The sequence below is a fragment of the Strongylocentrotus purpuratus genome, unplaced genomic scaffold, assembly GCF_000002235.5.
Source record: "Strongylocentrotus purpuratus isolate Spur 01 unplaced genomic scaffold, Spur_5.0 spur5_scaffold_12, whole genome shotgun sequence".
In the NCBI taxonomy this organism is placed as follows: Eukaryota; Metazoa; Echinodermata; class Echinoidea; order Camarodonta; family Strongylocentrotidae; genus Strongylocentrotus; species Strongylocentrotus purpuratus.
In genome coordinates this window covers 15,455,079-15,476,265 of record NW_022145597.1, presented here as the reverse complement: position 1 = coordinate 15,476,265, position 21,187 = coordinate 15,455,079, and the positions used below count along the sequence as shown (strand labels likewise).

General features: G+C 38.1%; 2 protein-coding genes across 3 annotated transcripts; both read left to right on the top strand.

Annotated features, from left to right (window-relative positions):
- The first annotated feature begins 742 nt into the window (after nucleotides 1–742).
- LOC100893638 lies at nucleotides 743–8,527 on the top strand. The gene is made up of 7 exons (XM_003729706.3): nucleotides 743–2,388; nucleotides 2,880–2,995; nucleotides 3,764–3,901; nucleotides 4,330–4,486; nucleotides 5,735–5,876; nucleotides 7,474–7,622; nucleotides 7,997–8,527. Exons 1-7 carry the CDS (start codon nucleotides 972–974, stop codon nucleotides 8,350–8,352), a joined length of 2,475 nt encoding a protein of 824 aa, XP_003729754.2. The 5' UTR covers nucleotides 743–971; the 3' UTR covers nucleotides 8,353–8,527.
- A 5,265-nt stretch (nucleotides 8,528–13,792) lies between these two features.
- Nucleotides 13,793–20,917, top strand: LOC592182 (monocarboxylate transporter 9-like). 2 transcript variants are annotated; one of them, XM_030981920.1, is made up of 5 exons: nucleotides 13,793–13,913; nucleotides 17,580–17,888; nucleotides 18,325–18,465; nucleotides 19,182–20,330; nucleotides 20,729–20,917. In XM_030981920.1, the coding sequence occupies exons 2-5, from the start codon at nucleotides 17,627–17,629 to the stop codon at nucleotides 20,875–20,877; spliced, it is 1,701 nt and encodes a 566-aa protein (XP_030837780.1). In that variant the 5' UTR covers nucleotides 13,793–13,913; nucleotides 17,580–17,626; the 3' UTR covers nucleotides 20,878–20,917. The 2 variants fall into 2 exon arrangements, with proteins under 2 accessions (XP_030837780.1, XP_030837779.1); XM_030981919.1 differs by having other exon boundaries at nucleotides 13,793–13,919.
- Nucleotides 20,918–21,187: the final 270 nt, after the last annotated feature.

Genomic DNA, 21,187 nt, shown 5'->3' with positions numbered 1-21,187 from the left:
GAATGACACTAACAAATCAGTGTTTTTTCATATTTCAGCTGTTTCAAAGAAATGCATTAAAGTTGGAGATGCGGTGAAATGTAATTTGGTTGTAGGACCAAAAGGGTACTTTGCAGAATCTATTAAGGTTCTGAACATTAAGGATAATGATGACGATAATGATAATGATGATTATAATGAGTTCGAGTCGGGAGAGGAACTTATTCAACAAGATGAATACGGAGTAGTGGAGCAGTACAATGACTAACGTCGTTTTGGCTTTATCCGAGTGAATGACACTTACAACAAAGTATTCTTTCATATTTTAGATGTTCAAGAGAAATACATTGAAGTCGGAGATGAGGTGAGGTTTGATTTGTTTGTAGGACCAAAAGGGTACTATGCAGAATCTAATTCTTCTTTCTCTCTATCACCCCCTCTCTCTTTCCACTCAAGACAACAACAACAACAAAAACAAACAATCATGTCAATAGATGCTATTTTATCTATTATATTTTTGAAAATAGCCATAAATTGTACAAAAAAGTTAGGTTAACACTTGGCGCTCCATACTAAAGACGTGTCTAACGTGGGAGTGCCACTGACCTCTACCAGAGATCAAAGGTCAGTGGGGAATCCCCGGATCATGCGCAATCCGAAAACAGAAACACTGACGATGATACTACGATTCATTTGTGTGCTTTTTAGCTACATGTATGTTATTCGAACTTGGTGTGTTACACACGTATTTGATTACAGCAGCTTGACGAGTAATCATATGACTTACAATTCGCCTCATAATTTAGGACCATATTGCTCGTACTCGTTTCCATTATCGACATACCGTTCGTTGCTTGAAGTAGATTGGCTGATTTCTGTTCAAATGGTGTAGGGTATGTATACATTTGTCAGCATTGTCGTGACAAAGATAGATAATATATACTGATCGAATAACTTGTTAGTTTCACGATCGAATTACCTGTTAGTTCATCATGTCAAATGATAGCTTCATTGACAGCGGTGTGACTGGAGAAGTAGTGCACTTTAAAAAGAAAGGTGGATTTGGTTTCATAACTTATGATGATGCCAAAGTGTTTTTCCATATCTCAGAAGTCTCATACTCGTCCGTTGAAGTTGGCGACGAGGTGACATTTGACTTGTATATGGGATCGAAGGGATACATAGCAAAATCTGTCCAGTTTTCAACCTGGGATGATGACAATAATGAGTCCGAGTCTGAGTCCGGGGAGGAACTTATTCAACAAGGTGAATACGGAGTAGTGGATCAGTACAACGAAAAACGTAGTTTTGGCTTCATCCGAGTGGACGACACTTACAACAAAGTGTTTTTTCATATTTCAGCTGTTCCAGATAAAAACATTAAAGTTGGAGATGGGGTGATATTTAATTTGTGTGCAGGACCAAAAGGGTACTTTGCAGAATCTATTGAGGTTGTGAATGATGGAGATCATGATGACGATAATGATGAAGATGATGAGACCGAGTCTGAGTCGGGGGAGGAACTTATTCAACAAGGTGAATACGGAGTAGTGAATCAATACAACGACAAACGTAGTTTTGGCTTCATCCGAGTGGACGACACTTTCAACAAAGTGTTTTTTCATATTTCAGATGTTCCAGATAAAAACATTGAAGTTGGAGATGGGGTGATATTTAATTTGTGGGCAGGACCAAAAGGGTACTTTGCAGAATCTATTGAGGTTCTGAATGATGACGATAATGATGAGGATAATGATGATTATAATGAGTCCGAGTCTGAGTCCGATGAGGCACCTATTCATGAAGAAGTTGCTGGAGTAGTGAAGCAGTACAATGACAAACGTCGATTTGGCTTTATCTGGGTGAATGACACTTACAACAAAGTGTTCTTTCATATTTCAGATGTTCAAGAGAAATACATTGAGGTCGGAGATGAGGTGAGGTTTGATTTGTTTGTGGGACCAAAAGGGTACTATGCAGAATCTATTGAGGTTCTAAATCTTGCTGATGAAGATTCTGACTCTGAACCTGATGAAGCTGTGAACCAGGAGGCGCTCCTGAATTGTGATGCAACTGGCGTTGTGACGCGATATCTTAACAGACGTCGATTCGGGTTTATAAAGGTGGATGAAACCTACAGCAAAGTATTCTTTCATGTCTCTGAAGTATCGTTCAAGCCTGTTGCAGTTCAAGATCAAGTGGAATTTCATTTGTACGTAGGACCCAAGGGATACTTCGCAAAATGCATCAATTTCGTCAGTCCAGTTGTAGCCGACAATGTCTGGAATGAAACGCACTTTGGTCGAACCTCGGGGTCCCATGGCGCCAAAGATGGCAGCAATCCTGCAAAAGCACCACACACAGAGAAGTCTCCCGGAGGAGATACGGCGCATGAGCAACAACATAAAGGTGAGAAACTGAATAAATGCTTTGGTTATCAAGATATTTAGTTATTTCACATCAGCATAAATGCGTCTAAACACTAGTTTAAATTTTAATGCAAATAAAATTAATACCAAAGTGACCCGACCCAGCCATATGCATCAGTGGCATCACGGTTGTCGAATTTCTGGACTCAGGGGGGGGGGGGGGGGGGGGGGGGGGAGGTGCTTAATTGCCATCGAGAGAAGGGGGTATGAAGGAGTAGTGTTTATTATAATTATATAATTTTCATCTATTTTACATTCCGCTTTTACTTACTAATTATCCCGTATTAGTCTACTTTATTTTAGTGTTTTTTTCTTCTTATTGAGCCATCCATTGAAAGACTTGCTGCTGTCATGCACAGTGAATTTTGGAAGTGTTGTTTGATATATTTTGTAAATTGTGAACGGTACTACATGTATTTTTTTTTTGTATAATCTCTCTGAGTAACACAAAATTTGTGTTTCTTTGTCTAGGTGCCGGACAGACAACACACCATGACACATCGAGAATGTCAAGAGAAAAGGGTAACACGTTTTTCAAGTCAGCTCGTGATCAGGAAAGCGACAAGGCCAAATTAGATCGCTTCAAGGTAACCCACTAATGTTAATTTACTGATCAGGAAAAGCTCAGACCATGGAGAGGGTGGGGGTGGGTTGGGGAAAAAGAAACATGACAACAAGCTCTCAAATTTGGTTTAAAAGGAAAAAAGGTGAACACAATCTGCGATCCCCTTAAGGGCCATTTTACGTGTGCCACGGGTTTCGTTTGAAACTGTACTTCAGCGTACTGAATTTCTCTTTTAAAAAACCCCCGAAATAATGTTCATGGAGAAAAATAAAGTTTTTGAAATTTCGCCCCTTTGTGCAATTCGTCCCCACGTACGTTTACTGGTCTGTATCCATACACGACAACCCGACCATTCAGACTTTTCTGCCTTTACAAATACGGATCTTTTAATTTTGAAAGTATACCTTCAAGACCATTATTTCTAGGGAATTATTATGTACGGTATCATTGAATGAAAATATCCCTCTAGATCTACAGTATATTGATCAGACGGTCACTACGCCGACCTTTACACCAACTAGCTCTAAACACGACCTTTACGTCGACCAAAATCGCCATCGTGTGAACACGGCCAATCACATTTTAAGAATCGGTTGGTTTGGAGTCGATTCAGCGGCGTGACTAAAGGTATAATTTGCTTTCAGTTCCTGGATGTAACTGTCTCTATATGTACTGTGGGTAATTTGTTTACCCTGGTAATTGTTGGCTCACTGGAAGACGATTAAATGTATACATCTTATCAACTCATTAAAAAAAAATGAATTAAGGAACCCTTTACTATTTTTTATAGAGTGCTCTGGAGTGTTACAAGAAAGCTTACGCCAGTTCTCAAAAGGATGATGATTTGGTTTCAGCGGCAAAGAACACCGGAACTGTTTATTGGAAGCTAGCTAAACTGAAGATGAATACATGTCCTGATGAGCGAAAGGTTTGTAGATGTGTTTAGGTTCCGTCCCCGATCACCATACCCTGACATAATGCTAGACCGTAATCGATCCTTGACCAAATACTCTACTACCCCCCCCCCTACTAGGGTATCACTAAGACCAAAGTAGCATGGCCTGACCCACATCTGGTTCATCAGCCCAAACTTAATATCCTCCTTGGTACAAGTAGATTTTTACAGCACTTTTAAAGAACCCTAGCTGTTACTTAGTCATCCGTGGCAGAAAGAATATGAATATGGGTATCACTAGACATTAGTTCTTACTATGAACTAGATTTCGAGGTCACATTTATCATGACTTTTTAGCCTTAAAGTACTGTACAAGAACCCGTTAATATTATTAATATATAAAGCTACATTTGTTTGAGATGCTTTTTATTTTCGCAATGCATACCTATTTTACGGAACAGGTGATACATGCGCACTTTAAAGAGGCTCTGCAGCACTTCGGCACCGCTTACACGAAAAGGAACTGCATGGTCGAAGAATGGGGCAAACATCTGGAGAGATCTATCAAGGAATGTCTAGATGACATCAGAACATGGATCGCACCAAGAAATGACGAAGGTACTCGCGTTGAATAGAAGTTATGTCCCACCTAATTGATAAACATATTTGTCAAGATTTAAATGATAATCAAATTCATAATTATGATGATTGATAATTTGGTCTGACATAGCGAGGATAGCCACATCAGTATTAATAAAGATTTCCCCACAGCGGGACTCGAACCTGGAACCATGTTATCCACGTACAGTGTGTGTCGGACTGAGAATCGACCATGAACCCCTAGATTGAGAGTGAGGAGCTAATCACTTTACCACGACAAATGCATATGGGTATCACCAGGTCCTCACTCCTCAGAAATGTGGGTGGGGGGCGGCGGTAGGGCATCCCTCAATTTGTCTACCCTGACAGGGACTTTAAACGAGTAAGACGTTTACTGATAGTCATTCTGATGCACCGTGTAAAGTAAAATCAAGTATTTCTAACATACTGCGTAACTAGCAGTTTATTCACAAATGACAGACAGTTAATGTTAAAGGGATAATTGAGCTTTTGTTTTAGACCGCAAATGCCTTCAAAGTGCATGGTTATTGCTTTTATTCTTATTTATGACATTTCTAGTGCCCTTTTAGGACCTAAAATTGCTATGAAGATAATTTTAGACCGCAAAATGTGTGATATAGCCAATATGATCATACCAATTTAGCTGTACTTTCAAAAAAAATACGGTGACCGTCAATTAATTAATTAATAATAAAAATACATGGGCCGGCTGGTTGTGCGTATTATAACCAACACGAACAAGCCAACAAAAAGCCAACCCCGGCATTGGCGGGAATAAAACGTATTAGGCACTATTTCGTTTTTTAAACGACTGGTTCAAATTATCTATTATTGTGGTAGTAAACAAATATTAGAAATGGTTATATTTATGGATGTTAATCAGCCGTCTCTGAACCGATTTTGATCTAACAAAGATGATTTTTGTTTTCATTTAACTTTGACACTCAGTTTTTCATTATCTCACAATTTTTTAATATTTTGTGTAGCGCCCTCTGCAACCGAATTTAACTATCCCTTTAATAAGATGTCCGTAGTTGTGTACCTAAAAAGGGAGCAAGGGCCGCTTGTGCCCCCTAAACCTACCAGTGGAGCAAAGAGTCAAGTGTTGTTTACGTTCCTTTAAAAAAAAACATTCGTGTAACGTTTCAAAAGGCTTGTGAGACCGAGAACAACATTGTCGGTCTCGTGGGTCGTACCTTTATCGACTCCTACATGTATTTGTTTATTTGTTTTCGACTTCTCCAGATCGGATCACTGCCCTCAAGGAGTACGTAGGTTACATGCCTGAATGTGACGCAAAGGTCAGCTGCTATATTCGCATCGCAAATATCTATTTCAGAAAAGGAAAAGATGCTCTGCAGCACCAAGAATACAAGAGCTGCCAAGGGTACGTTATGTGTGAACATCTTTAAAAAGAGTTATACCAAGGAGTTACTAGTAACTGTAGTAACCCTTTCTTTATACTTAGTTTCCCCCCAAAGACACCAAAAGTGAGGATGGACACACAATATACAATGCGTCCAAGAAGAAACGAAACCAAGAATTATAATAATCACAATTATAATTAATAAATGACATATATTTGTAAAGCTTAGATCCCCCTCTTTTATTTAGTGCAACTCATATGATGCATATTTCATGCCTGAGCAATTAAATACAATTTGAAGAGAGAAAACCAAAAAGTCATTTGGCGGACGGTATCTGAATTTCAAAGAGAAAATCACATTTCTAGAAAGTTCAATTTCTGCCCTTCCATATGACACCCTAATCAGGAAAAATGAGCAAGGAATAACAAAGTTCTGTTTGTTTAAAGTAATAATAATAATAATAATAGCTAGTTCTTATATAGCGCTTTTCAGGACCGAAGGCCCTCTCAAAGCGCTTTACAGATATATATATTATTACCCCGGTCATAGGATTCAGGCTTACCCGCACACAATGTATGCACATTCTTCACTCCCTGGGGAGCATTCCAGCCAGGCGTCTTTGTTACAAGCGCACACGTGCGAATCTAACCACATTAGCTTTCGCATCCTACCGGGTACCCATTTACACCTGGGTGGAGAGTGGCAAATGTAGATCAATGTTTTGCCAAAGGACATTAGTGCCGCGGTGGGACTTGAACTGCGAACCTTGTGATCCACAGTCCGGTGACATATCCACTCGTCCACGACACCTCTTCAATGCTTGCATTTCCATAATTTGATTAACGAGTTAATTTTCACTGGCTGCCTGCCTTAGCAACAAACAGAGTTGACAAAAGACTTAAAGATAAACTTGAGTTATGGTAATACGATTGCATTGTGAAAGAAAAGGTGTGGAATGGATCAGAAAAGTTGATCATATAGCATGTAAGTAATGGTGTGTAATGCAAGGTTCTGGAGTCATCAAAATCATCATAAATTTGGCAGAGTCTTGGTAAAGTAACAATCACTTACACAGAAAGATGTATATGGGACAACACACATGGTGTCGGGGCTAGTACTACCCTGATTTCCTTATCTTACTATGCTCATTACTCAGCCAGTATACATTTTCTTCCAAAATGGTTTGGCACATGACATTTATTTGTAATCTTGAACATTCAGTGTAAGTTTCGTTAGATTCTGTGAGAATTCATTTTCTTTTTTTACCAGAACTCAAGTTTACCTTTATCTCCGTTTTGTTGACGACCAGCCATGCACAAAAAAGACGAAAGACTTGATACAAGATCCGTTTTAATAAAACTTGTTATCAATGACAAATGCTAAATTTCTGTGACAACTTTACTCTCAGCCAATCAAATACCTCAATTTCTGTAGCTTGTAACAGTTATTGTAACTTGTTATTGATAAGTAGTTAAATGAAACAGGGCCCATGTCTGTAGATGACACACAGTATTGCACCTAAAATTCCTTCAGGTTAACTTTTTGAAAGGCTCTTCATACTTCCAGCGTAAGTGTTGCTTTGCATTCATTTATTATTTGTTGATATTGTATCTCTAGGTACATGGATGAATGTAGTACAACCCTGAATGAAGCAAAGAAAAGATGTACAGGTGCGGATTCAAGCTTCAAAGTAAACGTCACTGACCTTGAAAAAGACGTCCAGTACCAAAAAGATGTCGTCCAGAAATGTTTATCAAAAGCCAAAGGTAAAATGTTCGCTCATTATGGTCCTATGTATACATTATATAGAGACTGCTACATTAATCAGTATATACATTTCTTTTAACATATCTAGGATAGGGGGAGGAATGAGTAGCATAGTTTTTTTTTTAAACTCACCCCTCCCCCCTCTTGAGAAAAAAAAAACACACAATACAAAATAAATTGAGGGGGAGAGATAACCCCCAAAACGCCCCCCCTCCTGCGTACGCGCCTGATTATGATGATTATTATTATCATCAGTATTTGTAGTAGTATTGTTATTATCATTATTGTTATTATTATTATCATAAGAGAAACCCCCATTTAGTGATGGGTCCAAATGCCCCTTTCTTAAAGTTTTTTTTTTCATTATTCGCAGATGAACAGGCGCGTCGAGAAAAAGAAAAAAAGGAAGATCTTGAGAAAAAGGTTGCAAAGGACCAACTGAAAGGCGTTCTAAAAAAACTGGAAAGACTTAAAAAGTTACCCGTTGAGAAATTCGTCGAACGAGTATACAAACAGTGGCCTCCTAAAGGGATTGATGAGTCGAAGATACCCTCTGCATCGTCATCGTCGTCGTCGTCGAAATGTTCAAATAGGAAGCTACTGATTGATGCCATTCGCTGCTATCACCCTGATAAGGTGGATAAGAATGCTCATGGTATAAGATGGCATGTTTTGTCCGGCGAGATTACAAAATGTCTAACTCTTCTACTAGCTGATGTTAATACTTGAATAAGTGCAGAATATCATCACGTGCAAGCTTCGTCATTGATCGTAGTAGGGCTATGATACTGTACTAGAAGCACTACTGTAGTACGGGTATATTCCCCGGGCTTTATTTCATCAAAGACACAGGGTTGAGGTCGCTATTGGCTTTAGGTTTAAAGTTGATATTCATTAATTTTAAAAACTAAATTTATTTTCATTATTGCAAAGTTGAAACTTTGATTCGACAAGGTTATCAAAATTCAATGCTTGGAAAAATTCGAAGTAATGATTATTATAAATTACAAAACGCTTAAATACAGCCCCGGCATAGTAAAGGAAGAGCTCTCCGAACGCTGCTGAGATGTGTGAGATCACAGTATGGACATGACTTGCACAAGCAGACTATGCCCCATGACATCTCACACATTTTCAGTGCCTGTGTTTTCATCTTTTCTTGAGTGCTTTCTCTTACTTCACTACCGTCAGGCTAATTGTATCTATTGCCTCACTCTTAACCCCGCGCATGGTTTTATTTTGATGACAAATGCAGCGATGCAAAAATGAAGGAATCTGTCGATGGTAAATAAAATAAGACGCCATTGTATATTCAGCTGCACACACAGGGGTATGTTCGGCGTTTCAAGAGGGAACAAATGCCGTCCTTAATATCATTCCAGGGGGTTTTCAATTTGAAAGTCTGGTTTCTTTGATTGCTAATTAACCCCTATCCTGTGTATTTACAAGCAAAAGATTTTAGTTATCAGAATCGGGTCATATCCCCTTTTGAATGGTTTGACATGCCATTACATTTCTATACACTAAACTCATTATAATTTGAGAAATAATAGCTTTGCAATTATGTTCATTCTCTGTGGGATGTCGTCTGCTTGGGCAGTGTTGGTCCATATAGTGACGTCATTAAAACATCGTTATTTTTCCGGCGAATCTCTGGTATATCCCAGCTGCTATGGAGGTGGTTGTATTTGTATTTTTTTTTATAAATCACCCGATATGTAGTTGACCTATAACTTGTACGATGGCCATCTGTTAGATTACCAGTTTCTAGTGATATTTTAGATGACATATTTGTGATTTTCTTTGAATTTCACCTTTAAGGTTTAAGATTAGGGTTATATATATATGTGCTTGGTCGAGGGCCGAAGTTAAAATTCGGTTACAGTAACTGTAGAATATCGACCGCCGGAACATGTGTGGTAATTTAAACTTTAGCATTATGACCCAGTCATAGTCAAAAGAAACAGGCACATCCAAGTGGATTGATGACAAGGACTATTAATGATTATCACCAGTCAATGAGGTACTGCCTTTTCTTCATACTTTTTAAAATGTTTTATTGTGCTACCTACAAATTTGATGTTGTGATCCAGCGTGATCTCTTAATCTATTACTTTCTCATTATCATAGCTTTGCTTTTATGTGCTATAATACTACCAAGTTTGATAATGAGATTTGACGTGATTTCTTAATCATATCATTTGTCAAAAGAAATGGAGAACCAGTTAATTTCTCATATTGTATTTTGCTATTATATACCATATCTACTGCAAAAGATTGATGATGTGATGTGGTGTGATCTTTTGTTTCTTTTTTCCCTCATGACAAAATGGAGAAACCGTAACAGTACCCTATACAGTTTACTTTAACGACTTCAAAGGTTGACGTTCTTTTTCGGGAGAGACAATTTTGTTTTCTCATATCGTATTGTGCTGCAACTTTGGTGATGTGATCTCTTTAATCTCTTAATCTTTCGTTTTTTTGCTCCAGAAGACAAGGATAAATAGTTATACTTTCTCATATATAATATGCTACTTAACAATGCAAAGTTGATGATGTGATTCTTTTTAACAACCTTCTGAAGAAATTGAGAAACAGTCTTTAATACCTTATCATAACATATTGTACCACAACTTTTGTTATAGATTATACGATCTATCTTTTGCTTTCTCATATCGTGCTGTGTTGCAAGTTTGGTGATGTCATCTCTTTAATCTCTTAATCTTTTGGATTTTTCGAAAAGACATGGATAAAGAGTTATTCTTTCTCATATATGATATTATGCTACTTAACAATGCAAAGTTGATGGTGTGATTCTTTTAATCTTCTGAATAATTGCCGAAGAAATCTCATATTATATTGTGCTACAAGTTTTTTGGACGATGTTGTAGTTGTTGTTTTCGTTCTTATGTCCGAAATCAGATAAAGATATTATACATGGTGAAATATACAAAACGAAACTTTAATAAATGTACATAGACAAAAATCGGAGGAAAGCCCAATTTAGCAATGTTTAAAAAACATTACGTTCCTTTCTGGGGGTCCTCACACTACAATATTTTAATTAAAACGACAATAAGCAGAATACAAACACAACATAAATATAAGTTTTAAAAAATACAAAATTACACAAATTTTAAAATAATAACATGCGCGCTCACACACACATACACGCACACCCAAGGTTATGCAAAACAATCATTTGAGTTCTGTTGCAGAGGGCGCTACACAAAATAATTTGTTAGGAGATAATGAAAAACTGAGTGTCAAATTTGAAAGAACATACAATTTAAAGGCACACTGTCCTACTTGTAGCTACTTGCTCCCTCTATATAGAAAACTTCTTCAATCGGTGCCTGTTGGTCCCCCATGATCCTCTATTTCTAATGTTAAATGAGAGCTGAGTTAATGAGATAGCCACCTGTCACAGTGACCTCGCTGGCTCACTGGGTGGTCTAATCCCTTCTAGCTGAAGTAGTAAAGCCTGCCTTTAAATGACAAAAATATTTTTTTTTGTGGATCAAAATCGGTTTAGAGACAGCTGAAATATCCATAAATATAACGATTTCTAATACTTCTAATACCACAAATATTAGATAATTTGAAAAAGCCGTTGAACAAACGAAATAGCGCCTTTTACGTCGCATTTCAGCCAATGCCGATGTTGGCTTTATTGTTAGCATTTTCGTGTTTTATATATTATCATTTATTTATATTTTTAATTAAATAATTAATTAACGGTCACCGTATTTTTGGGGAAGTGGAGCTGAATTGTTATGATCGTATTGGCTAAATTTCACACATTTTGCGGCCTAAAATTACCTTCATAGCAATTTAAAAGGGTACTAGAAATGTCATAGATAAGAATAAGAGCAATAACCATGCACTTTGAAGGCATTTGCGGTCAGAAAACAGAACTCAACTATCCCTTTAAGAAAAATTAGCAGTTATTGTGGTATGGAAGGATCTTAATGTAGTTACATTTCAGATGTATTCTGGTAGTTGGTTATATTGTGTTGCCCCCTATAGAAGAATGTTCTCGTGCACTGAATTCGGTTTGGGGAGATCTAGATTTTGGGACGAGCGAAATTAATAATTATACGTGCGATATTTGATATTATTTGACATATAAGACGGGGTGTAATTATTTATTATCTTAACAATCATAGTACATAATGCTTTTTGTAACGGCAATCTAGAAAGTCCTAATTTAGAGTATCATGAAGATATTGGTTGGATGTATGAGAATAAGGATTTACTTTCATTATCATACGGCCCGCTCTGTTTTGAAGCTTTTGTAAAATTGAAAGGGAGGATCTAGTAGTGGACTGCCAAATCATGTCTCCATATTCAAAAGGTGGCATAATTATGGTGTTGTACATTAGATTCAAATCAGATTCATTCATAAAGTGTCTTAATCTACAAAGGAAGCCAATAAGTTTACTAAATTTCTGACACATTATATTTATATGAGCATCCCAATTCATTTCGTTGTCTATACTAATACCAAGGTATTTTGTACTCTCAACATTCTCAATATTTGTACCTCTTATTTTAACATTAAGTATAGGACACTTTGATAACATATGACGTGATCTCTTTATTTTTTCCAGAAGAAATGTTGAAATAAAGAAACAGTTTTGCTTTCTCATATTGTATTGTGCTACAAGTTTGACGATGTGATCTCTTTAACCCCTTTATCTGTTTGGGTTTTTTTTTCAGAAGAAATGGATAAACAGTTATATTTCTCGCATTATATTATGCTATATACTTAACAAAGCAAAGTTGATGATGTGATTCTCTTAGACTTCTGAAGAAATTGAGAAACATTCTTACCTTCTTATATTGTAGGACAAAAGCATAATATGTAAGCAATTCATCACAGTAAAACCATAATGTGGACGGAAACCGCATAGGACATTGGCCTTTCGAGGCATAACCCTGACAAATATATAAATTGGACAATATGTAATACAAGCACAGAATATGACTTAACAAACCATTTACAAGTAAAGTCAAACAGAATATAAACGAACACCCGAGGTGGAACAAACATTATAAATAAAGGGATACGTTGATCAATTGTCATGACGGTATAGGAGCTCGATATCATTTCTATGATTTCATTTAAAAGAGTCAAGTGACGGGCAAGATTTAAGTTCAACAGAAAAGGAATTCCAGAGTTTTTTCACAGTGGTCCTTGAGATATTATTATAATAAAAAGGAACACATTTACAGGTTACTGGAATTTCTGGTTTGATATCTTTCGGCGTACATGTTATTTATAAAATATTCATTTAATACTGATGCGACCTGAGTAACATGAATATCTGAAACTTTTAAAATGTAAACTTTTTGAAAAAGAGAACCTGTCGAGGCTTAAAAATGACAGTTTGTATAATAACACGTATTTGCACGTTTTTTGTAATAAAAAAAGCCTGTTCAACGTAGAGGTTGCACAGTTTCCCACATACTATAGTACAATAAGATAAGTACTAGGTAAAAACATTTTTTGTTATCAGGAAACGCGCTTACAGGGGAAACAACAAATGCATATGACCTTCACCTTGTGTTTTTATGACAGCTGGCCTCTATTCAAATCGTTTGGGATCAGTGGCCTTTCTGCATGACTGGTGTACGTGGCGCCACACACTGGTACTCTCTGTGCCGTTAGCGTGATTCGTCTGAATATGTATCTATTCTTTGTTCTTTTTCTTCACGCCTACATTTTTTGGAACACCCGTTGTTATGTCAGAGTTTAGAATTCTCGCACTTTTAAATATAAATTTGTTCTGGTGATCCCCTCCTAACAAGCCCTTGAGGACACCCTTTTCTTTGATTTCTTTGTATTTGTTTCTACTAGCTCATATGTATGTATGTGTGTATGTATATCAAATATATTGATGTAAACAATTTTTTATTGTACATATTGGAAGAAATAAATGAGAGTTATATGCTCTCTCTCCATCAATCAAAACCAATTTCCGACTGTCCCAGTACTGACTCCAAATTCAGGTTCTGCAAACTTGTTATGATGCATCAGTCACTAATGAGCATCACTACCCACGCGTCTATTTCTGCTGGTGTATACTTACAAAGGTATATTACGATTCGACCATAAACAATAATTATGTTTTTCCTGAACCCCATGCTTCGGTAAGCAATTAAAACACGCTCCCACATATGACGAGTACACACGACGCTGTACATCAACCAACTATTCAAATGCACGGAAAACAGCACATTCATTCACGAGGAATACGTTCAGGGAATTACATCTTATTTCGTTGGTAAGGGTAAGTGTTTGTCGAAGATTATAATCGAACAGTGTCACGTTATTGGTATGTTAGTTGCAGCAATCGAAAATAGGGGCGGCCCTTAATTGGAGCAGGGTTATGCTTTTGTGTGCATGTTGACTAGACTAACCCATTTAACTGCTTTCGAAAACAAAATCAACCTAGGAGTTGTTCCAATACCCTATACGGTATATTCCTTTGATATCAATTAAGGATTAAGAAGTACATGTACATCAATACAATGTTCACACATCTCAGAAGATATAGACAGGGCTATTGGAAGTGCATATTTTGCATAAGCCTTTGCGATCGTGTAATATTGTTTTCATTCCATTCAATTATTTACAGCAGAACATGCGGGTAAAATATAATATGTAAGTGACAAGGTAACATAGAGATCTATAAATAGATCTCTATGCACGGTACGTATACACCGATACGGGCGAATTTTCATGGATGTGAGCCCTCTACGTTTATCATTACACGCTGGGGGGCTTCTATCAGCTTGCGCTTTCATCTTGCATGCAACGATCATTGCTTTCTCACAGACAAACCACTTATTATTCCTTGCCGCTTTCGGACATTTCAACTTCATTTTGTCTAAATTTATTTCATTTACGATGGATGAATGGGTAGATGATGTCCGTCATTGGCGAGTTTTGCGTGCGTTTTCGGCAATCGAAGTTTGGGAGACGCCGTTGTAACAGTGCCCCACATATTCATTATCGTGTATGTTAACATGCAGATGATTTTATTGAATTGAAGAGAGTGAGAGACGGAATGATTTAGAGTTAGAATATAAATAATTCAAGGAATTTTAGCTAGCTGGAGCAGAGTTGTGAGTTCGATCTTACGGTACGGAGGCACTCTCACCACACCGCCAGTAGATGCGGGCCTAAGTACGAACGAGCTCTCGCTCATTCAACTTTCCCATTCAGGTGCTATCCAGAAGCCCCCCAGCTGCCCCCCAACTGTAGCGCCACTTACGGCGGCTTGCGTGGAAGGTCGCCCAAAGTGTATTTGTGTATAACGGCATTAGTGTCATTTCCAAAGGTAAAATAGTACCAGCAAGATTATACTCCCCTTATTCAGAAACCCAAGACGTGGGTAACGAGCAAGTCTCAGTCACAAATGCCATTACGAACGCCGTACGAACGATTTTCAGACCATGGAAATTCGAAAAGACCATGAAAAAACAGGAAGAGACGTACGAACGCATGGTTCGTACAAACCTTTGTGACCGTACCATTATACTTAACGTCTGCTGTATATAGACATTTCTTATATAGATTACATCAATATTATTCTCAATTCTCAACTTACAGATACAACGTTTATAACAAATTGTTATCTTCATCACAGTTAGGAAATATATGCAAAATTCCCTACCATCTAATTTTGATAAAGATATATCAGACGCGGGCAAGACATTCTTATTGGATTGTGCAGTGGCAATGCCTTAGTCATACCGCTAAGCTGACACCAAACCAATTAATCTAGGTCATTAGGGGTAATATTTATTTTTTTAATATTTATTCTGTCGATTGCCAGCCTGGTGTCCGTCTCGTTGGTGTGACTTGTATATAAAGACATTTTTTCCCATGAGTAATGACATTCCTCAATTATTAAGCATACTAGCTTCAAATGTTTTCTGGATGAATATAATCACATGTATTCATAATCCTTCTAAAGGAATGGTCTCCAACTAACACTATTAGGTCGTCAAAGACAGAATAGCTGTGAGTTTTTGTTCCAAAAACTGGCACGCGTTTTAACTGTAGGATAAGGTCCAGTCCTTAAAACATTTCAATATAAAAAAAGGCAGGGTTAATTGCAGGGGCGGATCCACGTAGCGATTTTTCCGGCCCGCCCCCCCAGCCCCCAAAACGATAAAAAAAAATAGGATAATAACGTTAAGTTAACCTTTAAAAAACAAAAAACAAAAGCGCCCCCCCTCCCGCTTATTCGCCGGCCGGCTGAGACAGCACTAAATTTTGTATTAAGATTTGGCTACCCCCCCCCCCTTGACGCCGGCTGGATCATCTGCAGGCGTGGATCCACGGGGGGGGGGGGGGGCTGACGGGTCAACAACAACAACAAATTTTTTTTTTTTTTAAATCTCACGAATTAGGTCCCCCCCCAAAAATAGTGGTCTCAACCCCCCCCCCCCCCGTTTATTCACCGGCTGAGTGAGTCGACGCAAAATATTTCCTGAAAAATTGGACCAAAAAAGAGTGCCCCCTACCCCCCCCCCCCCCCGCTAATTCACCGACGGCTGAGTCGCAACTAATATTTTCTCACGGATTGGGACCCCCCTCTTCCCGCCGGCTGGATCCGCCACTGAATTGGAACAGTTCCCGTTCCAATTCAACATTCTGCTCATGCCATTGGTCACCCTTCAACCCAAATGACTAGGTAAAAGACATGAAGCAAACCAGGAACTTCCTTTAAAACATAACGAAGATACACACACACACACACACACACCCACCCGCACTTTAATTTTTTTTTTTTTAACAATTTTGTTTTATTTCTCCAAATGAGTAATACAAACCATAACATACAATTGAATAAAATAAACGTGTTCAATATTGGTCATTTTACATAAACATAATTAAACAAAAACTTATTTGCAGTATAATATAACTTAGCAACAAAGTAAACGTATAAGTACCTAAACATAATATGTCAATTGTAAATGTTATTCACATATATATTACAAAAAAAACTTAAACAAATCTGGAGGTAATTTTACTGGAACAATCCTGCCCCCTCCCTGCCCCCTCCATCACACAAACATACTCACCCTCCATCACACAAACATACTCACCCACCCACACACATACTCACCCACCCACCCCCCCCCACACACACTACTCACTCAGTGGATGTCTGCCAACATTCTCAACTCAAGAAAAATATACTAAATAAGTTATCCAGGCCGCAAAATAGAGTTACGCTTTTAACAGGCTCACGGTGGAGAAGAAAACAAATCTTAATTAATCTTAAGCTGCTCCCACTTTAAGAAATGTGATCCCAGCTTTCCCATTTTAATTGCTATTTTCTTTTCCTCATCCCTATACTTAAAAATGCTTTTTTTCATCTTTTCTAAAGTTAGTACCGCACACGCATACCCACAACCGCACGCACACACGCATACCCACACCCGCACTCATACACGCTCATATTTATATATACATGTATGTATACAATACGTATATATTTCTCTATGAAATTTGAGAAAATTTACTTTATTCGTTTCACCTTTAGTTAGCGAGTATTCCTTAGCATCTATTTTCTACTTTTGATGAAACTTTTTGAAGACATGAATGAAGAAAAACATTTTCCCCTTTTCGGCTTAGCCACGTGGGGATTACATTTACCAAGCCAAGCCACCAAAATTACTAGCTCAGGTATCAACGTGCACCTGGATAGAGAGTGACAAATGTAGATCAATGACAATGCCTTGAACAATGACATCAATGGAGGGCTAGGGTTCAAACCCTCAACCTTACGATTGAAAGCCATGTGAATTAACCACTACCCCAAGACACAATCATATACAATGAATGACAAGGAGGTTTAAGGAAAGAACCCACTTGTCAATATAATATTGACACTGTTAACACTAAAAATAATTGTCTCTTTATTTATTCACAGAATATTCTTGATTGTATTCTGAAATATTTTTTTCTCACGGATAAATTATGGCGGCAAACAAACCGTCCACATCTTCTATTGATGTTGATGGAGATACCAGACATCATGTTCCCAGCCAATCAGCGAGCCCGGTAGATGGCAGATGGGCGGTGGTGGTTGTTATAGCAGCTTTCATTGGACGAGCCATCGTGTCAATGCAGAGCTCCTCCATGCCTCTCCTGACGGTTGAATGGGAGAAAAGACTTGGAGTCACCCCTTCGCAAGTCTCATGGGCCAGTACACTAGCGACGTCACCAAGATTCCTGATAGGTAATATTAGTATGTCGGTCATGGGGCTAGATGGGTGTGGTAAAATTACTAAAATTTACATTTTCATCTCAGTAATTAAGAGCAATGGAATGTCATTATCAAAGTAGTCCATATATTTTTTTAAAAACATTTTTGTGTCATCTCGTTGTTAATGGATTGTTATTTTGTTAAATCTCTACAATCTGTGACATAAATCAAGTTAGATAACATTGTAAGTGTCGAATTTAAAGAAATAAATCGCAGCACTCTGGACACTTATTGCTATGCAGTCATTCGTTCCTTCCAAAAAATCATTTTCCTTTTCCGCTAAAAGTCACTGTACTTTCTCAATTCAGTGTTGGCTTTCATACAATTAGCCCCCTGACCTAATCAATGACCGAGTGCTAACGCTTTGTATTTTAAATCTTTATTGTTATATGTCTTTTGCTTCTTTCAGCTCCTGTGGCGGGTGCATTAAATCGGAAATTCGGATGTCGTCCTATCGTCTTTGTTGGTGGTTTCTGTGCAATGACATCGATATTACTGCTTTCTATGACCAACAAACTATGGCAGATCTTTATATGCTCCTGTTTAATTGGTTAGTACCATGTATACCATGTTATTACGTTATACAGTCGGTAATGTTTTTTCTTGAAATCCATTAAAAGAAAAATGGATATTGATACAATTAATGTTTAGGAGTTGGATACTTTGTCCGACATGGAAAAGGTTTTGACATCTATAATATAGTGTATGCCTATGCTTTCATTATTAAAGGTTTAATGTTTAAAGAAAAGTAAGGATACAAAAGTGAACTTTTCTTAAATTTAGGTGATAACATTCAAGAATCCAGTCCCTTAACGCTGTGAATTTATTTCCTGCTTTACTTATTTGCCTATTCTTTATAAATGTAATGCTTCCTGGGAGAAATTTCAATAGTTTAAACATATTTGTGGCTTACACCCAGTAAATAAGATCGGTTGATCGATCTGTAATGGAAAAACAAGTCAGAAAAAATCTTGGAACCAGCGGGGTTAGGCGGACTAATGAATATTAATAAGTCAGAATGAATCAGGAGAGCTTGGGTATTTGTTTCTAGTTCATCGTGACTGTGCCATGGACCAGTCATGACCTGGGGGTAGAGTCGCTGCCCGGCAAGCAGTAGATGGCAGGTTCAAATCCCGCTGGTTCCAAGATTTTTCTGACTTGTTTTTCAATTACAGATCGATCAATCGATCTTATTTACTGGGTGTAAGCCACAAATATTTTTAAACTATTGCCTATTCTTGCCTACTACCCTATTATCGTTCATAGGTACATCGATGGGATTGGTTTATCAAGGAACTGTCATTGTCGTCAGTGTCTACTTTGATAAATGGCTGGGCCGAGCAAACGGGTTGGCATACTCTGGAGTGGGGATGGGCATCATGGCTGGATCACCATTGATGGCGCTGCTCATTGAAGTCTTCACGTGGAGAGGTGCACTTCTTATCATGGCAGGTCTAGTCGCGAACCTGAGCGTCACCGCAGCAGTATACCGACCCTTGACCTGGTGGTCAAAAAGGAAAAAAGATACGAAAGGAAGAAATGCTCCACGTCCACTGACGAATGACTACCTCGAAGATGAAGATGCAGTTGATGGGGAAATTGAGATCATACTTAATCTTCCGGCTGACAGTTCCATGAATTCTTTTGAGCATGGGGAGACAGTAGAACTACAACCGCTCGTGTCAGTGGTTGATCCTGCTCACACTGAAGATCCATTGCAGGTAGTCCGCAATGGTCCCGACGACACCGTAATCTACCCTGATGTGCAATCTGAGATTGCCATTCCCAAGATGGACAGGAAGGAAGATATACAGCCTCGCGAATCGATTAAAGAATTCCAAACTAAGACATCACTGCAGCATGATAACAACACAGAGTCAAAAAGAAATTCCTGCCAATACTGCGCGGTAAAATGTCGTCAGTTTATCAATGATGTTCTCGATTTGTTCGGTTTCAACCTTTTGTGGAAAAATTCGAACGTTCTTCTCCTCTGCCTCATAGCAACATTTCAGGGAGGTGGATACTTCCCTTCGTATGTCTACCTGCCCAGCTACATCGTATCATCAGGCGTGAGTGAGCTGAGGGCGTCCTTCATATTCACTATCCTGGGACTTTGTAGCCTCGTGGGTCGTCTCACTCACGGATTCCTTCTCGATTTCAAACTCATCACACCGACCAAGCTCTACGGGTTGACTTCAGTACTCGCAGGCTGTAGCCTTTACATCATTGTTACTTTTGGAACATATCCAGCCTTTGTTGTCTATGCCATCATTTTCGGACTGTCGACGGGAGCCCAAATTCCATTGTGTCCGGTCCTGACTAAAAAGTATACAGCGCCCTCAGAACTGGCCAGCGCTTTCGGCTTGCAGAGTTTCTTCACGGGGATTTCACAGCTCTTGGGAACGTATTTACTAGGTATGTTACTTCAACATGGATTTAGTTCGTTTCAGTTTGTAGCAGGACTAAAATTCATTGATTTCCACGCTGCATCATGTTAACCCTCAATGAAAAATACCTGATTAAGTAGAAGAGGAAGAAATATTCCATTGTAAGGTGTCAAAGAGGACGAAGAAAAGTATTTATATTTTCGTTTTCTTCTTCAGCATTTTAATTAATCGTAGCAACATCGTAATTATTATAGTGACATAATCTTTTGCCAATTTTAAACTTTAAGGCAGAACAGAAATTTACGTTATATTAGCCTCTTATAATTTCAAGTCATTGGAGTCTTTCAGAACGAATACTGAACTTCGTTGATGTCTCCCTCTTTTGATTGATTTATAATAGTTTGCTATTTTTTCTTTTGATTACAGGACTACTTTTCGATTGGACCAACGATTACAGATCTTGTTTCTGCTTGACGGGAGCTCTGCTCTGTATCGCTGGTGTTATTGGATTTTTGATCGACCCGTGGATCAGATGGAGACATCGTCTAGATGAAGAAATCGGTGACGGCATTTAAAGGCCCAGTAGTGGATTGTCAAGGGGAATTTGACACTAATAATGATAATGATAATAATTATATTACTAATAATAATAATGATAACGAACAACCATTCTTATAGCGCATAAAACAATACATAAGTATGTCCCTATACATTTGGGAAGTAAAAAAAAAAATAAAAGTAAAGAGAAAAATAATGCCTAATGTCCCAATGTCTACCAATTAAACCCTATAACCCTGGGCCAGGAGCCAAATTATTTTTCAGTTCCCCCCTCTCGATCGCGCGAAGCACGAAAACTTTGACATTTCATTAAATTATTAGAAAAAG